A 19,114-nucleotide genomic window follows, 5' to 3' on the forward strand; every position below is an offset into this window, starting at 1 on the left:
ACTCTTTACGCGACATGCCAAAGGTATCTGCTCTGAAGTATGTTAGCTACCTTGCTCCAAGCAGCCAGTCTCTAAACAGTATGTTTATTCACACACACACACACACACACACACACACATATAGATAATTTGTTCTTTGAACATTCTGTCCTAATTCAGCGACATTTGTCTGTCTGTCTGTCTGTGTGTGTCTCTTGTCTTCTTCTTGTCGTTCGCTGTTAGATCGTCAGTTCGGACTGCAGGGCGAAACGTGCTGTCCTCTCCAAGTGTCTCTGTCTGTGTCTGTCTCTGTCTCTGTCTGTCTGTCTGTCTGTCACAGGCTGATGTCCAGTGTGACACCTAGGCGATTAGGTCACAGGCTGATGTCCAGTGTGACACCAAGGCGATTAGGTCACAGGCTGATGTCCAGTCTCCATCAGCACGGCTTTGACCATCATTTGGCTGTCAATGTACGGCTGATGCATCCATGCTGCTGAATAAAACATCAGTGATTCCCTCGTTTCAGCAAGAGCAACTGTCTTCGCAATTTCTGTTTTCAAATGTAGCTCCTTGGCGTACATGGAATGCAAAGCTTTGAATGCTTCAACTAAAACAAAAACAAAAACAATTCATGTACTGTAAAGGCAAAACTTTTAAAGTTGTAACAATAAGTAAAATTCACTTAACTCTACCTTACTCAAGTAATCTGAATCTAAAAACAAGAAAAGTTATTTAGTGGAATGTTTAATTTTTGACAAAACACAACATTCACAAGTGCATTGATGGTATTTATTGTGGACAGCAAACAAATAATTATGAGACAAATGAAACAAACTTGTCTTCCTTTTGGTTAAGTGATGTCCTGTAATGTACAGAATTATATGTATGTAAAAAAAAAAAAATCTAAAAAAAAAAAAAACTTCACCAAAAGAGAATTAAAAAAAAAACAAACAAACTTGTCTTCATATGTTTTTGATCTGATCTCCGGCAAGGAAAACAGTCAAAACTTGACAAAATGTCAATTAAATTCTCATTCTTGATTTAGCCATAGTTTCAATGTGAAAACTCCTCACAGTGAACGAATATAGAAGGAGAAAAAATACCCCAGTAAATGCAAAACTGGTCTGGAAAATAATCTACAACTGTGACAGCAGAAGGGTTTGGAAATTATATTAAACCAGTTAACAATGTGTCACATTTCAGGCTATACATTTCTGAAGTCCAACTAAAGCGATATACACAGTCCACATGTCATAATGTCTCCTAATTATCATGGGAGGTCAGGTTAAATAACGGAAAGTCTTAAAATGGGGGTGTATCAAGAGAAAATCTGAGAAAAAAGGAGAGCTTTAAATGAAAAAAATTAACCACACAATGTATCTACTGAACAGAAAGAATCTTTATTGACTGACCAAAGTTGTGGATTGTCCACGTGACACCAAGGATGTCATCGGCCTCGTCTCTGTGTTGGCAAAGAGAGTGGAGTCCTCTGGCCGTGGATGCCAGGGATGCAAGCTTGGTCACAGCTCCCTCCTGTAGCACAGAAGAACAGAATGGTGCACATCAAAACTTCACCCAAAGGTTTGTGCAGGTGACCTACAAAAATGCAACTGGGTACCCACAACCTACAAACTTGCCACTTAGTGGACTTGTCATGCATAAGCTGAAGGTAATGTACACCAAATATGAAGTAATGAGGTCAAGAGATCCAGCAGTTTTCAGGGTTGCATTTTTGGCTCACGTAAGTGTAGCCTATGCGATCGTAACTTTGTCTGTCTGTGCGTTTGTGCGTGTGTGTGTGTGTGTGTTTGTGCGTGTGTGTGTATGTCTGTGGTAGAAACTCTAACATTTGAAGACGTCACATTACATTGACGTCACATTATGACGTAAGAGGGTTAGACGTCACGCGAAGGAAGTACTGAAAGTCTCGGTCATTATTATTTTGAGCGCGCCGAGACTAGTTGGCAGTCGTGTCCTGTAAGTAGGCTACATGCAGACAGACAGATCTAGATCTAGTGTCTTGCTTTCTTGCACAGTTTCACCTATGCTCTTTCTGTGTGTGTGTGTGTGTGTGTGTGTGTGTGTGTGTGTGTATGTGTGACGGAGTGATTGAGTTTGTGTTACTGTTTGTCGATTTCTTACGTGAGCCTTGATGGCTTCGCCTCTTGTTTGGGGTTGTTACTGACCCTTTGTTGGTAGGTCGGTAATCAGAAAAAGGGTGGTGTTGCCATTCGACGGTCAGATACAGTGCAAAAAGCATATGTGCCCAGAAAACGGGGGAGGGGGGTATTAGGTTATTAGCCTGATGGTTATTAGGAGGGGTCGTTCTGGGAGATTCCACTGCAGTGAAGTTGCACGACTGCCTTCATCAGCTACAGATTTGCAAATAAATGTGTACATGTGGTTTACAATTATCCACACTCACGAACAGCTTTTTTACCCTTTGCTCATCCCCAAATAATCCCACCTGCTTAAACAAAAACTCTGCATGACAATTATTATGCCAGTTTGATAAATTTACCCTCGTATACAAAGAAGACAACCAGCATTCTTTCTACTTCGCCTACCAACCATGGTCATGGCAAATTAAAAGACTAAGAAATTTCAAGATGGTGTATATAATAAATAAGTCATCTTTGTAAGGCAGAATAGCTGGTTTGTCAATTCATTTGAACATAGCTTGCCTCTCCCAGGGATACAAACTCTTCATTTCCCCCGCACACTAAATCTAAGAGAATTCTCTGTCCTAAATGGTCTCTTTTGAATATGCTTGAGATGAAGAAAGTAATGCAAGTGTGTGAATCTGAGGTGTCTGCTACTAACCATAGATTGACAGACTTGATGCAGTGCGTCACATTTTGGGTCCAGCTTCGATGACAGGCTGACAATGTCACTCTTGTTTTTGTCTCCCCCCTCTTCACCCTCCTCTGAACTTTGCTGGTAGCTGCACATTGATCAATCAATAAATGTCAAATAATAAGTGTGTGTGTGTGCGTGTGCCCGCATGTGTGTGAGAGAAGAATGAGATCGAGAGATAGAAAGAGAGAAATTAGAGAGAGAGAGAGAGAGAGAGAGAGAAAATTGTACATGTACGTAGTAAAGAAACTTCTTTGAAGAAGAGAAGGGATGCTTCCTGTATTCAGCACCCTATGAAAAATCAATACTCCAAAGTCCTAATGTTTATTTCTGATTGTAGGCGGCTTAACCCGGGACATGTTTTAACAATGTCAAGTAGAAACAAGTCCCCCACCCCATCATTTAACGACTTCCAATTCGTCAGTGTGCATCATCATTTAATGACACAAGTTGAATAATTGATTTTGTTGCTGTTATGAAGACTTGATAGTGGTGATGGAGTTTCCCTTAATATTGTATGACTTCAATGTCCTCAAGGTGGAATTTAATTACACTCACAACACTAATGAAGTGATAGTATGTTATCAATGATTGTTGACTTACATGTACTCCAGCCTGGTGTTGACAATGTCACTGAGGATGGAGCTTCCCTTGGCGTTGAATGATTCCCATTTCTCTAGCGTGTTGTGCACATCTGCCGCCATGTCCTTCAGCTTGCGGAGATGTCCTGTTACGCTGTGCTGACTCGGCTTCTTGAACTCCTTCCCCTGTGCTGCTAACAGTGATCAATATGTATACAATGCACAAAATAATATGTTCTTTTGTCGCTTACAAAAATGCAGATACACGGATGGTAACTTCAAAAGTCTTCTGAAAATATTAAGTATGCAATGCAATGATAACAGAAAAAGTTTAACAAAAAAATCAAGACCAAAAAAGAAAAGGCGAAGTGTTGATTAAACACACACACACACACACACACATACGCACGCACGCACGCACACACACACACCCACTTGTTCATACAGTGATACACATTTGATTTGTTCTCGCGGCTAGAAATGTCTCTTACCCGGTGATTTGCAAGGAGAAAACTGTTCACTTTCAGCCATTATATGACACTGTCTTGTGGTGGAAGATTAAATGAAATAATCAGTCAATAGATGTCAAACTTAACGTCCCTCTTCAAGTTTTTAGTCTGGAAAGAATGAGTGTCACGCTTCTTCAAGCGTGTGGTGTTTGTCGTCTGCTACTTCCGGTTTTAGCAAGGGAAGTGACTCTAACAGCCATCTGCGCACGAAAACAATCGAATTCTTGTCTCTTTCTTGTAAATTTCATCACTATCAAGTGTTTTATTAACTTGGTATTAAAGAAGACGGTATGATCGATTTGTCCTTATTGTTTTGAGAAAAATCAACAATCCTTCATGGAGAAAGCAGGTTTGGCAAACGTACCAAGAGCGAATAACTCTCGTTGTCGCAAGCAAGATGGATGTTGTCGTGGTTGGTAGCTGCATGACTGACTTAGTCAGGTTTGTTTACCAAACGAAGCATACTTCGGATGCTACACTTATGTCAGAACGTGTAGAAATGACTTTAGGTTCATAATTATTGTTAACAGGCAGTGCATGTCGTATTTTATAGTGTTTTGTGACACCGTATGAATCTTGGACATGGGTGGAGCAAGGGTAACTGGCGTCTATGTTGTGCATGTTGTAACCCTTTATCAAATGGGTCAAGGATACTGCTGCGAATAATAGAGTGTTGATAAAGTGCGGTGTACATGTCACTTTTGCTCTTACTTTTTGTTTGCTTATCTTTTTAGTTAATTTGCAGTCAGTGATTTGTTTGTACATATATATAGAGAGAGAAAAGATATAGTACATGTGTACTCTTTTGATAGTAAACAAACAAACAAATGATCAACAAACAAATGATCAATAAACAAATGATCAACAAACAAATGAAGATACAGTTTTGTGTGTGAATGTTCACTGTTGATTTTAAGGGAACATATCTTACTGTAGAAGTAAGAGTTTTTTGAGGCAAAACACTAGTACAGTATAAAAATATGAGTTAAGTTATCATGCTGCAATGTTGATTGGAGACCTTTGAATTATATGCTGTTATTTCATAACTAGAGGAAGAAGAGAATACTGTAGTGTACGAGATAAGCAGTAATTTTGAACTGTCATTTCCTCAAAGCGTGTTTTCAAACTGATGTTATACAGCATGACATTTAATCATTTGAAGAAAAATACAAACAAAATGTTATAGTTTCGCAGTCAAACAGGTTGTTCTTGTTTGCTGTTAAAACCCTGTTAAAAAATCATGTTTAAATGCGCATGCATATACTTATTTTGTTTGTACAGTCAAGACTTTGTATTATGACCAGCCAAGGGACCGACCAAATGGGGTCATTATTTATAGACAGGTGGTTTCTGTGAAAATGTGAATTATATAGAACTAACCTCGTTGGAGGATTCTTTGGGGTGGTTGTTGTGGGCAAGTGCTTGTTATGGACAGGTTGTCACCAAGGCAGGTTTAACTGTACAAAGTTTAAACTGTCAAAATGTAAGCAGAAAACAGAGGGTCCTGTCTGTGAGAAATGGCTTGCAACATTTCAGCTTCACTCAGAGGCAGCCCCGGCCAGGGGAGACAATCCATGGCAACAAATTCCTGATGGGTTTTGGCGGCAAGGGAGCCAACCAGTGTGTGATGGCAGCAAAGCTCGGTGCCAAGACAGCCATGGTGGCCAAGGTCAGTAGTCAACGATGCTGCATTCTTTGAGAAAAAAAACACACACACAAAAACAGATAGAATGTGAATATTTCAAAATCAAGAATCAAAAGCCATTGACACATTTAATTGTAAACATTCCCATCATAGACAAAACAAAATCAAATGTTCCCTGGTTTCGTTTTGTCTGTAATCAAATGTTCCAATAACTAATCTTGCTTGTTTTTGATTCTGTAATCTTTAAAGCCACAGAAACCAAACATGCATTATCGGGGTCACATGGGCAGTCAGACTTCTTTTGATTCGAAAATGTTCAAGCTAAAAGTTCTTTGCTCAAATATATTTTAAACAAAATTGTGTGTATACTGTTGTAAAGAACTGTGAGGTGCATTTTCATGCACTGTGACTTGCCCACTAAAGCCTTCTGCGGAAAGATATTTGAGAAAGCATGAGAGCAATGTTTGATTGTTTTCAGAGCAGTTTAAAACTGTTTCAGTGTGTGTGCACTATTTATTGATTGTGATCATTAACTTGCATTAATTTTCTTTTTGTTTCAGCTTGGTAAAGATTTTTATGGTAACAACACACTTGAAAACTTCGAGAATGTTGGTGTCAATAAAGGTAAACAATTATTCTGTTACGTTGTTTTTTTCTTGGTTATAGCCAGCATTTTCAGCTGGTTATTTTGCATATTAGACCTATCCTTACATATCTTTTGGTAGACACTTTCTGATTTTTACACTCATATAATGTTAGGCTTTAGACATAAATTATGTAGGTCTCCTGCCGTATGTGTTGAATATGTGTTATCTTTCAGACTTATTTCTTTCCATCGCTTCATGTAGTTAAACAAGCGCACGTTAGCTTTGAGAAATGTCAGAAGAAAAAAGCAGATCCGATTATTGTTTTTGTACTGAATAAGCTATGTAAAGGAAATTTTAAATCTGAATTTAGATTTATTTTTGCATGCAGAATATGTTTACTGTTTCTGGTATTGTCCTTAGAAATGGTTTTAAAACTAAGAAAGCAAAGCAAAACAGGCAGTTGGTAAGCGTATTTAGTGTTCGATGCTCAGAATGCCTGTGTTGATCCTTTGTCAAATATTGTTTTTTCTCAGATCATGTGTCTCAAACAGATGAAGCCTCATCAGGAGTTGCTTCTATCATCGTCAGTGAAGATGGTGAGTGACTAAAATGGTTAAGTTGAGTAGTAAATGTTCAGACTGGGTTTTTTTTTGTGTGTATTCCTTTGTTATTTTAAAAATGTTATCTACCTGATGTGGAGACTTTTTGTTCTGCTTTTTTGTTGCTTTTATCTCGTGTGATTAACATCTCATGGAGCATACCAAGCCACTAATGAGCTGAAAAACACCACATTGAACATGTACAGATGTAGGCTGATCACACTGAATTAATTTTACTCATTCGTTTATTTGTTCATGAATTTGTTGTTGACTCGTTGACTTATTCATACAGAAGATGTATATATATTTTCAGGTCAGAATTCCATTGTCATTGTTGCCGGGGCCAACCTGCTGTTATCAGAGGGGGATGTTGCCAAGGCAACAGAGTTGATCGGCAATGCCAAGGTCGTGTTGTGTCAACTGGAGGTACCCCAGGCCACCTCACTGGCTGCACTGAAGCTGGCAAAGTCCAGCGGGGGTCAGTTTGTCTTTGTGAGATGGAGTTATTAGGCCTTGAAATCCTCAGCTATTGAAAGCCTGTTTATCACCTCCTATTACCAATTCAGTGCCACATATGGCTTTTTGACCAATCAGGATGGATTCTAGGTGACCCTCTAACTGTTAATATAACGTTCAGACAGGGACCCTTTTTGTTAATATCACGTTAAAAATAAACAAGACAAAGTACAAATTTAAATCAACAATATCAGTGTGATTTATTCTAAAGAATGACACTTCAAATGCTGTCAGATAATACTCTCTTTATCTAAAAAATACCGAAAAGCGAGTTTTGTCGGTGGGTGCTTTACGGAACAGGGAGGCACCGCCCATCCTTTGAGTGTGCAATGCCGACTTGCTCACTTGAAATCTAAATTATCAAAGTTCGGAAAATCAAGTGAAATTGGGTCACTCGCTTTACGTCAAATGTATCTTTACGTCATTTCCCATCCGTCTGGAGTCGGTTCTAAATCTGTCGCTCTCTGTTCAACAAGAAAAAGCGAAGCAACCGAAACGCATGTTCAACATGGTTTGTTGTGTGTCAAACGCATTTGACCTGTGAATATTCATCACGTAAGGCGTGTTACTCTGATTGGCTGACCCAGGTCACGAGAATTCTTTGACTGACAGGCATAATCAGGTAGGAGCGCTCCAGTTCCCATTGCGGCTGTTCTGTCTAATTCGCGGGGTCGCTTCGAAATTTCTTTTGGTCGAATTAAACGGTAATAAAACCGTTATTTCTAATATGCTGACCGTTAGCAAATGACAACAGACATGTCTCACAAACGATATCAGCATTCGCCTAAAAGGCTCATGCTTGATATCTTTTTTCTCGACATGCCTGTTATCATTTACTAACAGTCAGCATATTAGAAATAACTCATACTAAAAGCCCAATAGGGCAGTCCTTAATTCAGCCCGAAGTCGACTTCACAAAGACTACGCAAATTATACCGAACACTCAGTGCTAAAGCTTTGTGCAGCCAGCTTCACGAAGTCTACTTTGTGTAGTCGACTTTGCCCAGTTAAGGGCAGGCTTAAGTCTGTTACCCTTATCTCTTATTTGCTCAAAGTTGCACCCAGAATGCGCCAGATTGCATAGATTTGGTTCTAATTTTGACATATCTTTTGAAAGGGAGTGCATACCTTGGCTCAAAAGTCCACAACACAATTTTCTCCTGTTTTGTTGTGTAGCATTTCAAGCCTTGAATTTATGTTCAGTCTAGCTTCTGTGTGTACAATATTACTAATAAATGATATTCTCATTTTATTTTGTACATATTTACACAAGTAATTCGGCATGTGTGAACGCGAGTTGGCATGCACACAAATTGATACAAGTAATCAACATTTTGGTTTTTGCTCCTGTTGCGCTCTTTCTCTAGGACTTGTGCGCGAGGGAACACAGACATCACAAGACATTCATAAAACAGAAAATAAACACAAACAGTATGTTCACACAAAACCATTTGTGCAGCCAACACCAATGTAAACACCATTAACAAATGAAATCCTAGTAGCATGTATCTACTGTCTGTATGAATATTGATGTGATTTTATCAGCTTTTTTGTTTTAGTATTTACCATTTTCAACCCTGCGCCAGCAGCAGAAAATCTGGATGCAGACTTTTACACATCCTGTGATATCTTGTGTGCAAATGAGAGTGAGGTGAGTGATTTTATTCAGTAACAACAATCACAATGATAACAACAGCACCAAGTTGCATATCTGTCTAAAGCAGTTTTTTCCATTCTGTGACATTCACGTCTCCTTATTCTTTCTTCCAGTATTCAAATAGGTAGAGACCGTGGAGTTTAGTTATGATGTACAGTGAAACACCCCTTTAAGAGACCTCCCCGGGGCGGGGATGTAGCTCAGTCGGTAGCGCGCTGGATTTGTATCCAGTTGGCCGCTGTCAGCGTGAGTTCGTCCCCACGTTCGGCGAGAGATTTATTTCTCAGAGTCAACTTTGTGTGCAGACTCTCTTCGGTGTCCGAACACCCCCGTGTGTACACGCAAGCACAAGACCAAGTGCGCACGAAAAAGATCCTGTAATCCATGTCAGAGTTTGGTGGGTTATAGAAACACGAAAATACCCAGCATGCTTCCTCCGAAAACGGCGTATGGCTGCCTAAATGGCGGGGTAAAAAACGGTCATACACGTAAAATTCCACTCGTGCAAAAAACACGAGTGTACGTGGGAGTTTCAGCCCACGAACGCAGAAGAAGAAGAAGAAGAGACGTCCACAAATGTTGAGAAAATCATGTCCTGAAAGAGAGGGAGTCTTAAAATGGGGGTAATTTACGGAGGTTATCAACAAAACATTTCTTAACATGGTAGTTCCACTGTACTGTCCAAACATTGTAAACCTACAGACAGGTTTCACAGTCTTCAGAGTCGGGTATGTCCCTGACTTTGATATTAAATAAAATGTTTCGTTTTGTTTAGTCGTGAATTTTCACTGGTCTGTGTCGAATGTCTTCGGAATTTACATATGAAAAATAAACTTTGATCGAATTTAAGTCAAGTTTGTATTCCCCACCAGCAAAAAAGGTAGGTCGGTCGTGAGAAATGAGACAGACACGATTTCCCTTTTTAGCCACATTGCAATAGACAAAGGCACCAGAACAAAAACACACAAAGAAATCCCGTGAAAAGTACATTAGAAACCTAAGAACAGAGATAGATGAACACACTTAGTTAAAAAAAACAATGAATGTGTTTATGTTTAGTCGATACAATCGCATGTGAAGTAAACGGTCTTTTTTCTAAATGTGTCTGTCTCAAAAACGTTAATTACAAATCTGTTCAGTTGGAATGGCTGTTAAAAGGTTTGGACGTAACATGCTTTTAATAAGTAGCAATTTCCATCAAATCACGACATGAAAGGGTTTTGAAAGGCTAACTACGGCTTATTCTACTTGCGCTTGGTCATTTTGTCACTCGGGCAAGGTGTCTGTCTCATTTTTTCTCACGACCGCCCTGCAGACAAATCGTCTGCTATAACCGCCATACACAGCAAATTGTCATGATGCAACCAATTTTACACTTCCTATCCGTTGTCAGGCAGATAATCAACTGGCTGACTAAAGAATTTTTCGGCATGTGTTTAATTCAGAGCACGTTATTTACTGTCTAGTAACTCGGGCAAGGTGTCTGTCTCATTTTTTCTCACGACCGCCCTGCAGACAAATCGTCTGCTATAACCGCCATACACAGCAAATTGTCATGATGCAACCAATTTTACACTTCCTATCCGTTGTCAGGCAGATGATCAACTGGCTGACTAAAGAATTTTTCGGCATGTGTTTATTTCAGAGCACGTTATTTACTGTCTAGTCACTCGGGCAAGGTGTCTGTCTCATTTTTTCTCACGACCGTCCTGAAGACAAATCGTCTGCTATGACCGCCATACACAGCAAATTGCCATGATGCGACCAATTTTATACTTCCTATCCGTTGTCAGGCAGATGATCAACTGGCTGACTAAAGAATTTTTCGGCATGTGTTTATTTCAGAGCACGTTATTTACTGTCTGTCTCTGAAAACCTTGAATTCTCACGACCGCCCGGCACTATTGACGGTCATTTCTTACCAAATGTTAAGCAGATTCATTTGTAAAATAACAACATTCAGTGACTGTGTCTGATCAATGCCAGTGTTTTTTTTCAATCCTTGAATGCACTGCATTGTGAATGTTGTGGTCAAGTGAGAGTTTTATAGGCTCCGCTTGATTGGAATCCGGGCGATCGCCCGGGTGCGCCCGGGTGAAGTATTTTCAATCAAGTACAATCGGGTCATCAACCGGCTTAAGCCGGCGGGCTAGCCCGCCTCGCCCGACCAAAACACATCGGCTGATGCGAGATCAAAATGGCCGCCACGGGTGGAAAGTAAGTGAATCTTTTACTTCTGAAGAGAAAGTTGTACCTTCAGGCCGTGTTCACGCTTCTGTGCTTAATTATTGGGTTGAATCTAAGTACTCGTGATTGTTTAAAGTGTGTTTTGGGGCTTAGATAGGATTCATTGAAGTAATTTCAAGTGAAGTTGAATGTGAATCGATGACGATTCCATGCAGATGACTTGTCAAATGACAAGATCACAAGATTCGAGGCTTTTGACCAGTCAGCCAGTCCCTTCAATTGGTCAATATCTTGCAAACCATTTCAACCGGAGATCAAACATAATTATGTGTGACTTCCAATATATATGTGTGACTTCCAAGCATTCACACTCCATATTGTAGGCGTACTCCGCATCACTATCATCACTAAAGAACAACTCGTCCAACAGCAAGAAATTGGCAGCCATGTTTATGGCCCGATTGCGCTTGATTGGTACTTTAGATCAAATCGCCCGCGTCACGTGGCGGGCGATCGCCTGGTCGCCCGCTTTGAATCCCAATCAAGCGGAGCCATAGACATCGCCGTACGTTTTTCAACACTTTGATGACGTCAGACAGCAGATTGAAAACGTTCCAACTTGGAAAGAGAGCCAGTCACGATCATATAATCGTAGGGAATCAATAGTTGCTTTGTTTATTAACTTTCAAGTGCTTTTAAAAGTTTGATTTTTGTCATTGTTATTGTTGCATATGTGCGTGCGTACGTGCGCGCGCGCCTGTCAGTGTGGAAGAGTGTAGGGTAAGTGTATCCAATTCCGACCGACTTCGGGGATACCTAAATCCGACCGATTTTCCAAGTCACTAATGATGAGGTTCACACGTCATCCCAACAGAAAGAATGCCATTCATACAAGGGCCATTCATGAACGGTTGATGACGCGACGTCACGAACCAATCGTTTCGTCACGAGAGTTAATTGCGTCATCTGCACCGCGGCGCGAAATGTGCCTTCGCCATACGTTTCTTGCAAAGGGTGAGATAATTTGATGAACAGAGTTGTGTTTCTTTTACATGGATGTTAATAAGTGTTTTGGGAAGAATAATGTTATGGTTCTGACTAAATCTCATTGTACTTTTTAATCGAAAAGGGGAAAATCTTATCGGTCGTGATTAGATACCCAGTTTTTGAGAGAGTATTTAAATCCGACAACAACGCAGATAATACAAAACGCTGCACAAAATCCCAGTAAAACCATTCATTGTTTACGTTTATGACTTGAAAAAAGCATATGAACAAGGAAACATATCAGATGATGTATTATCTAGCTGTGTGTGTGTGTGTGTGCGTGCGGCCGAGCGTTGCGCGCACGTGTTCGTTTGTGTGTGCGTGCGCGTGCGTGCGTGCGTGCGTGTGTGTGTGTGTGTGTGTGTGTGTGTGTGTGTGTGTGTAAGCGTGCGCGCGAGCGTTGTGCGCACGTGTTCGTTTGTGTAAGCTTATGTGTGTGTGTGTGTGTGTGTGTGTGTGTGTGTGTGTGTGTGTGTGTGTGAGTGTTGATGCGTGAGTGTTGATGCGTGCGTACTTGCATGTGTGCGTGCGAGAGGGGTTGGGTTTTCTTATGTGTGCAGAGTAGTTGTAGAAAATGCATGACATTAAGGTTCAGTCTGAAGTGGATATTCTGGGACAGCGTCCATGTACTATGCCACAGTTCAGTCTGTAGTGGATATACTGGGACTGCGTCCAGGTACTATGCCACAGTTCAGTCAGTAGTGGATATACTAGGACTGCGTTAAGGTACTCTGCCACAGTCTTTGATGACGTCATTTCCGTTTTTGTGATAGTTGAGGCGGACCTGTTAAGTAATCTTTGATTAAGTCGGGACTTTGATATTGCATTTGAGCCAGGTAGCTTGAAAATAAGTGAATTAGTTCGCTCATTAAAATTGTCATCAAAAACGAATATTTCATTACAGATTCAAACACTACTGCATTGTACTTCTTATCTTCTCCTGATTTAAAAAATATATATACATATGTTATGTTTACTTTAAAAACGCGTTCAGAATTAAAGAAAACAGGTTGAGTATGCTTCGCGGAGATGAGTGTGATCCGTGACGGTTTTCGGGTATGGTTAGCCGAGACTATCTGAATTTAGTCTCGCCGATCGGACTGTTTTTTTTTTTAGTTTATCCTTCAATTTGATGCCTATAGATTGACTACATGTTTTTATATCGCTTTACGCGACTTGTTTTACATTTCGTCAAGTTATGAAATGTATTATAAAATTTGGTACATAACATTCTAAAAATTGCAAATAACAATAACACTTTTGATTACAGATTCAAAAGTTATTGCATTGTATCCTTTGGATTTCCTGGATCCCAATGTATAAACAGATATGTCATGCTTAGTGTGAAAATCTGCTCAAATGAGAAAAATCGCCCGTTTTGTTCATATGCTTCGCGGAGGCAACCCGTCTCGGTCTTCTGGTTTCGGCTAGCCAAATCTCACTAGCATTGTTAATGACTCGTCCCTGATTCCAATGTTGATCTTTTAGTTTCAAACCAACTTAATGTTTTATTATCGCTTCACATGACTTGTTCTGTATATTTTTTTTCGCTGTCATGATGTCACCATTTAGAGGGTAGGGTTACATTTTCAGGTATTTATTCCCCAAGAATATGCAAAAAAAATTCCAAACTCGTTTTTTTCTATTGGTCAATGATTCTACTTTTTTTTTAAAGTGAGAAATGGAGTGCAATTAACATTGTTACTTTTGAAGGTATGCTCATGACGTGCATCACAGCGAAATAGCAGTTCAGAAGAACGGAATTCCCATAATTAGTCCTTATCTGCTGCTTTTTTCACTGAGCTCGGAAATGATATTTTGCTTGCATTGTTATTGCTTAATTTATTAAAGCCTCTGGACAATATTCTTTGAATAAATCGTTACCCAATTCTGTTTACGTCTATCCCTTTGTTTGATAGAGTACTGTAACAAGCTATCACATTATGTCGACAAGAATACGTCTCCATACAAGTTTTTGTCTTGATTCCATCCAGGAGGACGTAAGGCTTTAATAAAAACACTATTTCAAAGATCTCTGTCAAGATTGATTTTGTTGAAAAAAAAGGAAGTCTGTGATTGAAGATTGTGAAACCTGCCTAGATGTACATTCACAGTGAAGGTTACAAGAAGTTCATGTGGCGTCGAACATTTTGTTTTGTTTTTAGTTTTCTGTTTTTTACCTAAGTTTTGCATATCGCACTCTTTCCCATCTCACAATTTAATGTTTTATCAACATTTTACTATTTCTCAAAATCTAATTAAATACCATGGCAACTTAGACTAAAAACTTGTTTTTCTTCCATTTCTTTCCACAGGCAGAGATGTTGACAGGTGTTACTGTAAGTGATGTGGACAGTGCGCAGCGAGCAGCTGAGATGCTGCGCAGCAAAGGGTGCGAGACTGTGATCATCACGCTGGGAGAGAGGGGGAGCGTGCTGACCTCAGCGCAGCATGACGGTGTGCTGGTGCCGGTCTCCTCCATCAAGGCTGTGGATACTACGGTCAGTACATTGCCTTCTGTGTGTGTGTGTGTATATCTGTCTGTCTGTCTGTCTGTTTCTCTTACGTTACCATTATTCTCTGTACATGTTAAATGGACAGGTTGGAAGATTAGGCTAAGCCTAAAAACCTTTATTCTTTCGTAATAAAGTTCTGAGTTCTCTGTGTTTCTGTCTGTCTGTCTGTCTGTCTGTCTGTCTGTCTGCCTGTCTGTCTGTCTGTGTGTGTGTGTGTGTGTTTTAGTGTGTGTGTGTGTGTGTGTGTGTGTGTGTTTTATACAGGTGTCTTTGTATATTCACTTGTGACAAATACTCTTGAAATGAATAACCCTGTATATTGTAACAGAATTATATCTGTTAACACGTACACCAAGTGTACCTTAAAAAAAAGCAAACAAGCAAACAAAACAAGTTGAGGAGGTAAAGTTTGTATATATATTGCATTCCTCATTTTACTGGTGTACAGCACATTCAATTTGTACCAGGTATTTTTTTTTTTTAGATAAGGGAACTAATAATCTTGCAACACATTCACAGGGAGCTGGCGATTCCTTCATCGGTGCACTAGCATACTACAGAGCCCTCATGCCAACGCTGCCCCTACTGGATGCCGTCACACGAGCAAACACAGTGGCGTCTATAAGCTGCCAGGCTGCGGGAACACAGAGCAGCTTTCCGACAGCCAGTCAACTGCCGAAAGACCTCATGGCTGCACCAGTAAACCACTGATAAATTTTGCGTTGACCGGAATCTAATCTTGTGTCCAGTCATAGAACAAGAGACATGATGGCAGTGCTAACAAATCACTGATAATAGTATGTATACAACTCTCCTGTGTTCACTTTCAAGTGAATAACTATCGTTCTGATATCATTTTAAAGTGAAGCTAAAGAAACCTGGTATCGGCACTGCTGTGCATCTCCTATGATCTCAATGGTATCAAGGCACGGGTCATAGAGATCAATTTAGATCTAGATCTATTTCCGGTTGTGTATTCACACGCCAACGTTCGTTCTTTTCCTTCCACCATTCCTCGATGGAAAAGAGTTCGTGTTGTTTTTGTTTTAATTTTTGTCTTTGTCGTTGATCATTGTATACACAAATTACACAAACGTCATCTTGTGAGGGACCAAAAAATATTGAAACTCTCGGATGATTTTTTTGTGTGGTATCAACCTCGACCTACGGTCTCGGTTGATACCACAAAAAAATCATCCTCGAGTTTCAATATTTTTCGGTCCCTCACTCGATGACGTTGTGTAATCTCTATTTAGTTTACCAAAGTCAGGTCTTGGTGCTAGTCAGCTTCTTGCAGACCTTGTGATAGCACCAAGCAAATCACTCGTAAAATAGTGAAAATTAAATTATGATAGTGGTTGTATAATTAGTTTCCCAACCTTGATGAAGTCCTGTAAATTCAAATGTTCAGCTGTGCTGCGATTTTGTATACTTGCACTTGCATATTCACTTTGAAGATTTTCATTTCATGCTGATTTTTGAGTCACTTGAGAAAAAGTGACTCTATGTAATCGGTCAGTGTTAGTCTGTCCGGCCGGCCGTCCGTAGACACCACCTTAACGTTGGACTTTTCTCGGAAACTATCAAAGCGATCGGGCTCATATTTTGTTTAGTCGTGACCTCCAATGACCTCTACACTTTAACGATGGTTTCGTTGACCTTTGACCTTTTTCAAGGTCACAGGTCAGCGTCAAAGGAAAAATTAGACATTTTATATCTTTGACAAAGTTCATCGGATGTGATTGAAACTTTGTAGGATTATTCTTTACATCAAAATATTTACATCTGTAGCCTTTTACGAACGTTATCAGAAAAACAAGGGAGATAACTAGCCTTTTCTGTTCGGCAACACACAACTTAACGTTGGGCTTTTCTCGGAAACTATAAAAGTGACCGGGCTCAAATTTTATGTGAACGTGACTCATTGTGTTGTGAATAGCAATTTCTTCCTGTCCATCTGATGCCTCATATAATATTCAGAACTGCGAAAGTGACTCGATCGAGCGTTTGCTCTTCTTGTTCTTTTCTTTATGAAATGGCTGGTAAAAAAAAGGATGCAAGCTTATTTGCAAAGGTTTTGATTTTTTTAGAGTGGTAATTCAGTTGACTTATTCATTAGCATTGAATCATATAACTATTTTAAAACATTCCAAAATAATATGTATGCTCCAGTTCTTTAACTAAGGCAAATGTCAGGTTCAGGGGCAGCCTGAATGTGTGTGTGCTTAAAATTAAATATCTAATTTCACATTTATTTAATGTCAATACATGTTTCAGAGTTGCATCTTCAACTTTTTAACTTTTTTTGTAAATTTCACAGCAAATTGTATTACTAAATATTGCTTGTTCGATCATTGATATTGTTTTTAATTGAACATTTTCTGGGTATTGCAGTTTACCCTGCTTTCGCTGTTCTTTAATGACATGAATGTCTGGTCATTTCTCTCACTTTTACCATTTATCTATCTTTTTGAGTTTGTGACATGATTATTTTACAAGGGCATTTGACGTGAATATTGTATAAGGGTATTTGACATGTTATTTTACAGTTCATGTATTATTGTGAATAATTAAAATGAGGCAGCAAATACTCGACACATAACACATTTTAAAGATACTTTTCTTCTTGTGTAAGGGAACATGTACAACACTACATACCTGTCCATCCAGGCTTTTACGCGAGATAAAAGCAGCCATCTGCTTGCACACATACCAAACATCTACACATTGGCTGCTTTCTGTGCAGACTAGGATTTGTTTGGTGGAACTATTTTTGTGACTGGCACCTCTGTTAATCTTTGACAACATTTAGTCAGCAATACACAGACCTGTTTACCAGTACGATTTGGGCGTATTTTGTACGCCAAATTATTATCGGTACGACAATACGCGACACACGCACAAAATACGACTAAGAAAAAGTCCAGAATACGTTTTCCGGTGTTGGTGTGCTGATTACGGGATGGTACAACTGATACCGGTTTCGGTCTAAGGGAGATAATCCTGACAGCGAGTCTTCAGCTGTGGAAACCTCGTTCCGTGATTGGCACGTGCGATCGTCTGGACAATCGTGGCAAAATGAAGCGGAACAATTTGCCAGTTTCGGATGATTGTACCAAGTCTAAACAGCAGAAGCAGCAGATTTTCTTTGAGAAATAATGTATAAGAAAGAGCCAGGAATTGTGGAGTCTACTGTGGGAAAAAGTCATGCACACTGCAAGTTTTGTCAATCAGATTTCTCCGTTGCCCATGCTGGGAAATATGACATCGAACGACACTGCAGTTCCAAAACTCACCTAGACAAGGTTGCTGCAAAGAAATCCGCTAAAAGCTGCCAAGGAATTATGAAGTTCATTCTCGCAAAGCAAATCCTGCCAGAAGAAAAGGCTGTAGTCTGTGCTGAAGCAATGTTTTCTGAGATGATAGTAAAAATGAACTTGCCACTGTCAACCGCAGATGTTATTTCACGAACTTCATCTTTTCATTATCAATCTGTTTGGAAGACACTGGTTATAATGCTACAAACTGACAGACAAATAAAATTGTTTTATCCCTGTTGTATTGGAAGGAGTTACATTCTGAAGGTGTTCACAAGACATGCTATTCTTACACAAACACGTTTGCACCCACGCATACATTTTCCCAAGCCCATATGGCTTTGCTTGCAAAGTACACCAACTTTTTGAAAAATACACTCAACTTTTGGGGAAAGTACTCTTGCCTCGGGTTTAGGGTAAACAGGTCTGAATACATGTAGTTCCTACACTGCACACAAAGCAAAACTTTTTGAAATGAGTCCAAGTGAAAAAATGCACTCATCAAATGTAAAAGCGTGGACACGTCTGTGATGGCTGGCATGATTATTTACAATAGAAAGAGGGTACTTGTACCTTTAAAAACTGTTGATAAATAATTATTTGCTCAGTTATTCTCTGTTGAAAACTGAATATGTGGTTCCTCTCTTTATATTTTTTCTATTGATTCAAACATTGGTGTTTTTTTCCTCAATAGATTGTATACGGTTTTATATGATTATGACACTTCTTTATTTTAAAGAAAAAATGGTTGTCAGTTCAATTCAGCCTGAATGTCTGTTTTCAGAATCAGTATTACTGTTTTGATATCAGGGGGAAAAATATATGTATTAACATTGTTGAACTGATGCAAAATTGAGAGCATGTTAATTAAGATTGTTGATTGCGTATGCTTATGACATGTTTTAGGTCGCCACTGATCAGGAATGTAGTTCCAAATTTGTGTCCACTTGCAAGACATTAATATTTTATTCTTTGTATAAATGACTATTATTGATTTTCTTTCCATGTATCAAATGTAATAATCTAAATACTTCTGCCACACGTTCTTCATGTTGGAAAGTGTACAGTGAGAACGAAGGGGAGTGAACTCATTACGCGACATGCCAAAGGTATCTGCT

At 39.4% G+C, this 19,114-nt stretch overlaps 2 protein-coding genes across 2 annotated transcripts; one reads left to right on the forward strand and one right to left on the reverse strand.

The window, feature by feature from the left end:
• Positions 1–102: 102 nt before the first annotated feature.
• LOC138953613 (cyclin-dependent kinase 2-interacting protein-like) lies at positions 103–4,071 on the reverse strand. Its single transcript, XM_070325484.1, has 5 exons — positions 3,908–4,071; positions 3,439–3,607; positions 2,803–2,923; positions 1,392–1,512; positions 103–586 (listed from the first exon to the last, which is right to left on the reverse strand). The coding sequence occupies exons 1-5, from the start codon at positions 3,945–3,947 to the stop codon at positions 387–389; spliced, it is 651 nt and encodes a 216-aa protein (XP_070181585.1). The 5' UTR covers positions 3,948–4,071; the 3' UTR covers positions 103–386.
• A 192-nt stretch (positions 4,072–4,263) lies between these two features.
• LOC138953431 (ribokinase-like) lies at positions 4,264–17,939 on the forward strand. Its single transcript, XM_070325239.1, has 8 exons — positions 4,264–4,366; positions 5,462–5,594; positions 6,131–6,194; positions 6,691–6,753; positions 7,070–7,234; positions 8,832–8,923; positions 14,479–14,664; positions 15,199–17,939. The coding sequence occupies exons 1-8, from the start codon at positions 4,323–4,325 to the stop codon at positions 15,388–15,390; spliced, it is 939 nt and encodes a 312-aa protein (XP_070181340.1). The 5' UTR covers positions 4,264–4,322; the 3' UTR covers positions 15,391–17,939.
• The last annotated feature ends 1,175 nt before the right edge of the window (positions 17,940–19,114 follow it).

The sequence above is a fragment of the Littorina saxatilis genome, linkage group LG17 (genome assembly GCF_037325665.1).
Source record: "Littorina saxatilis isolate snail1 linkage group LG17, US_GU_Lsax_2.0, whole genome shotgun sequence".
Lineage (NCBI taxonomy): Eukaryota > Metazoa > Mollusca > Gastropoda > Littorinimorpha > Littorinidae > Littorina > Littorina saxatilis.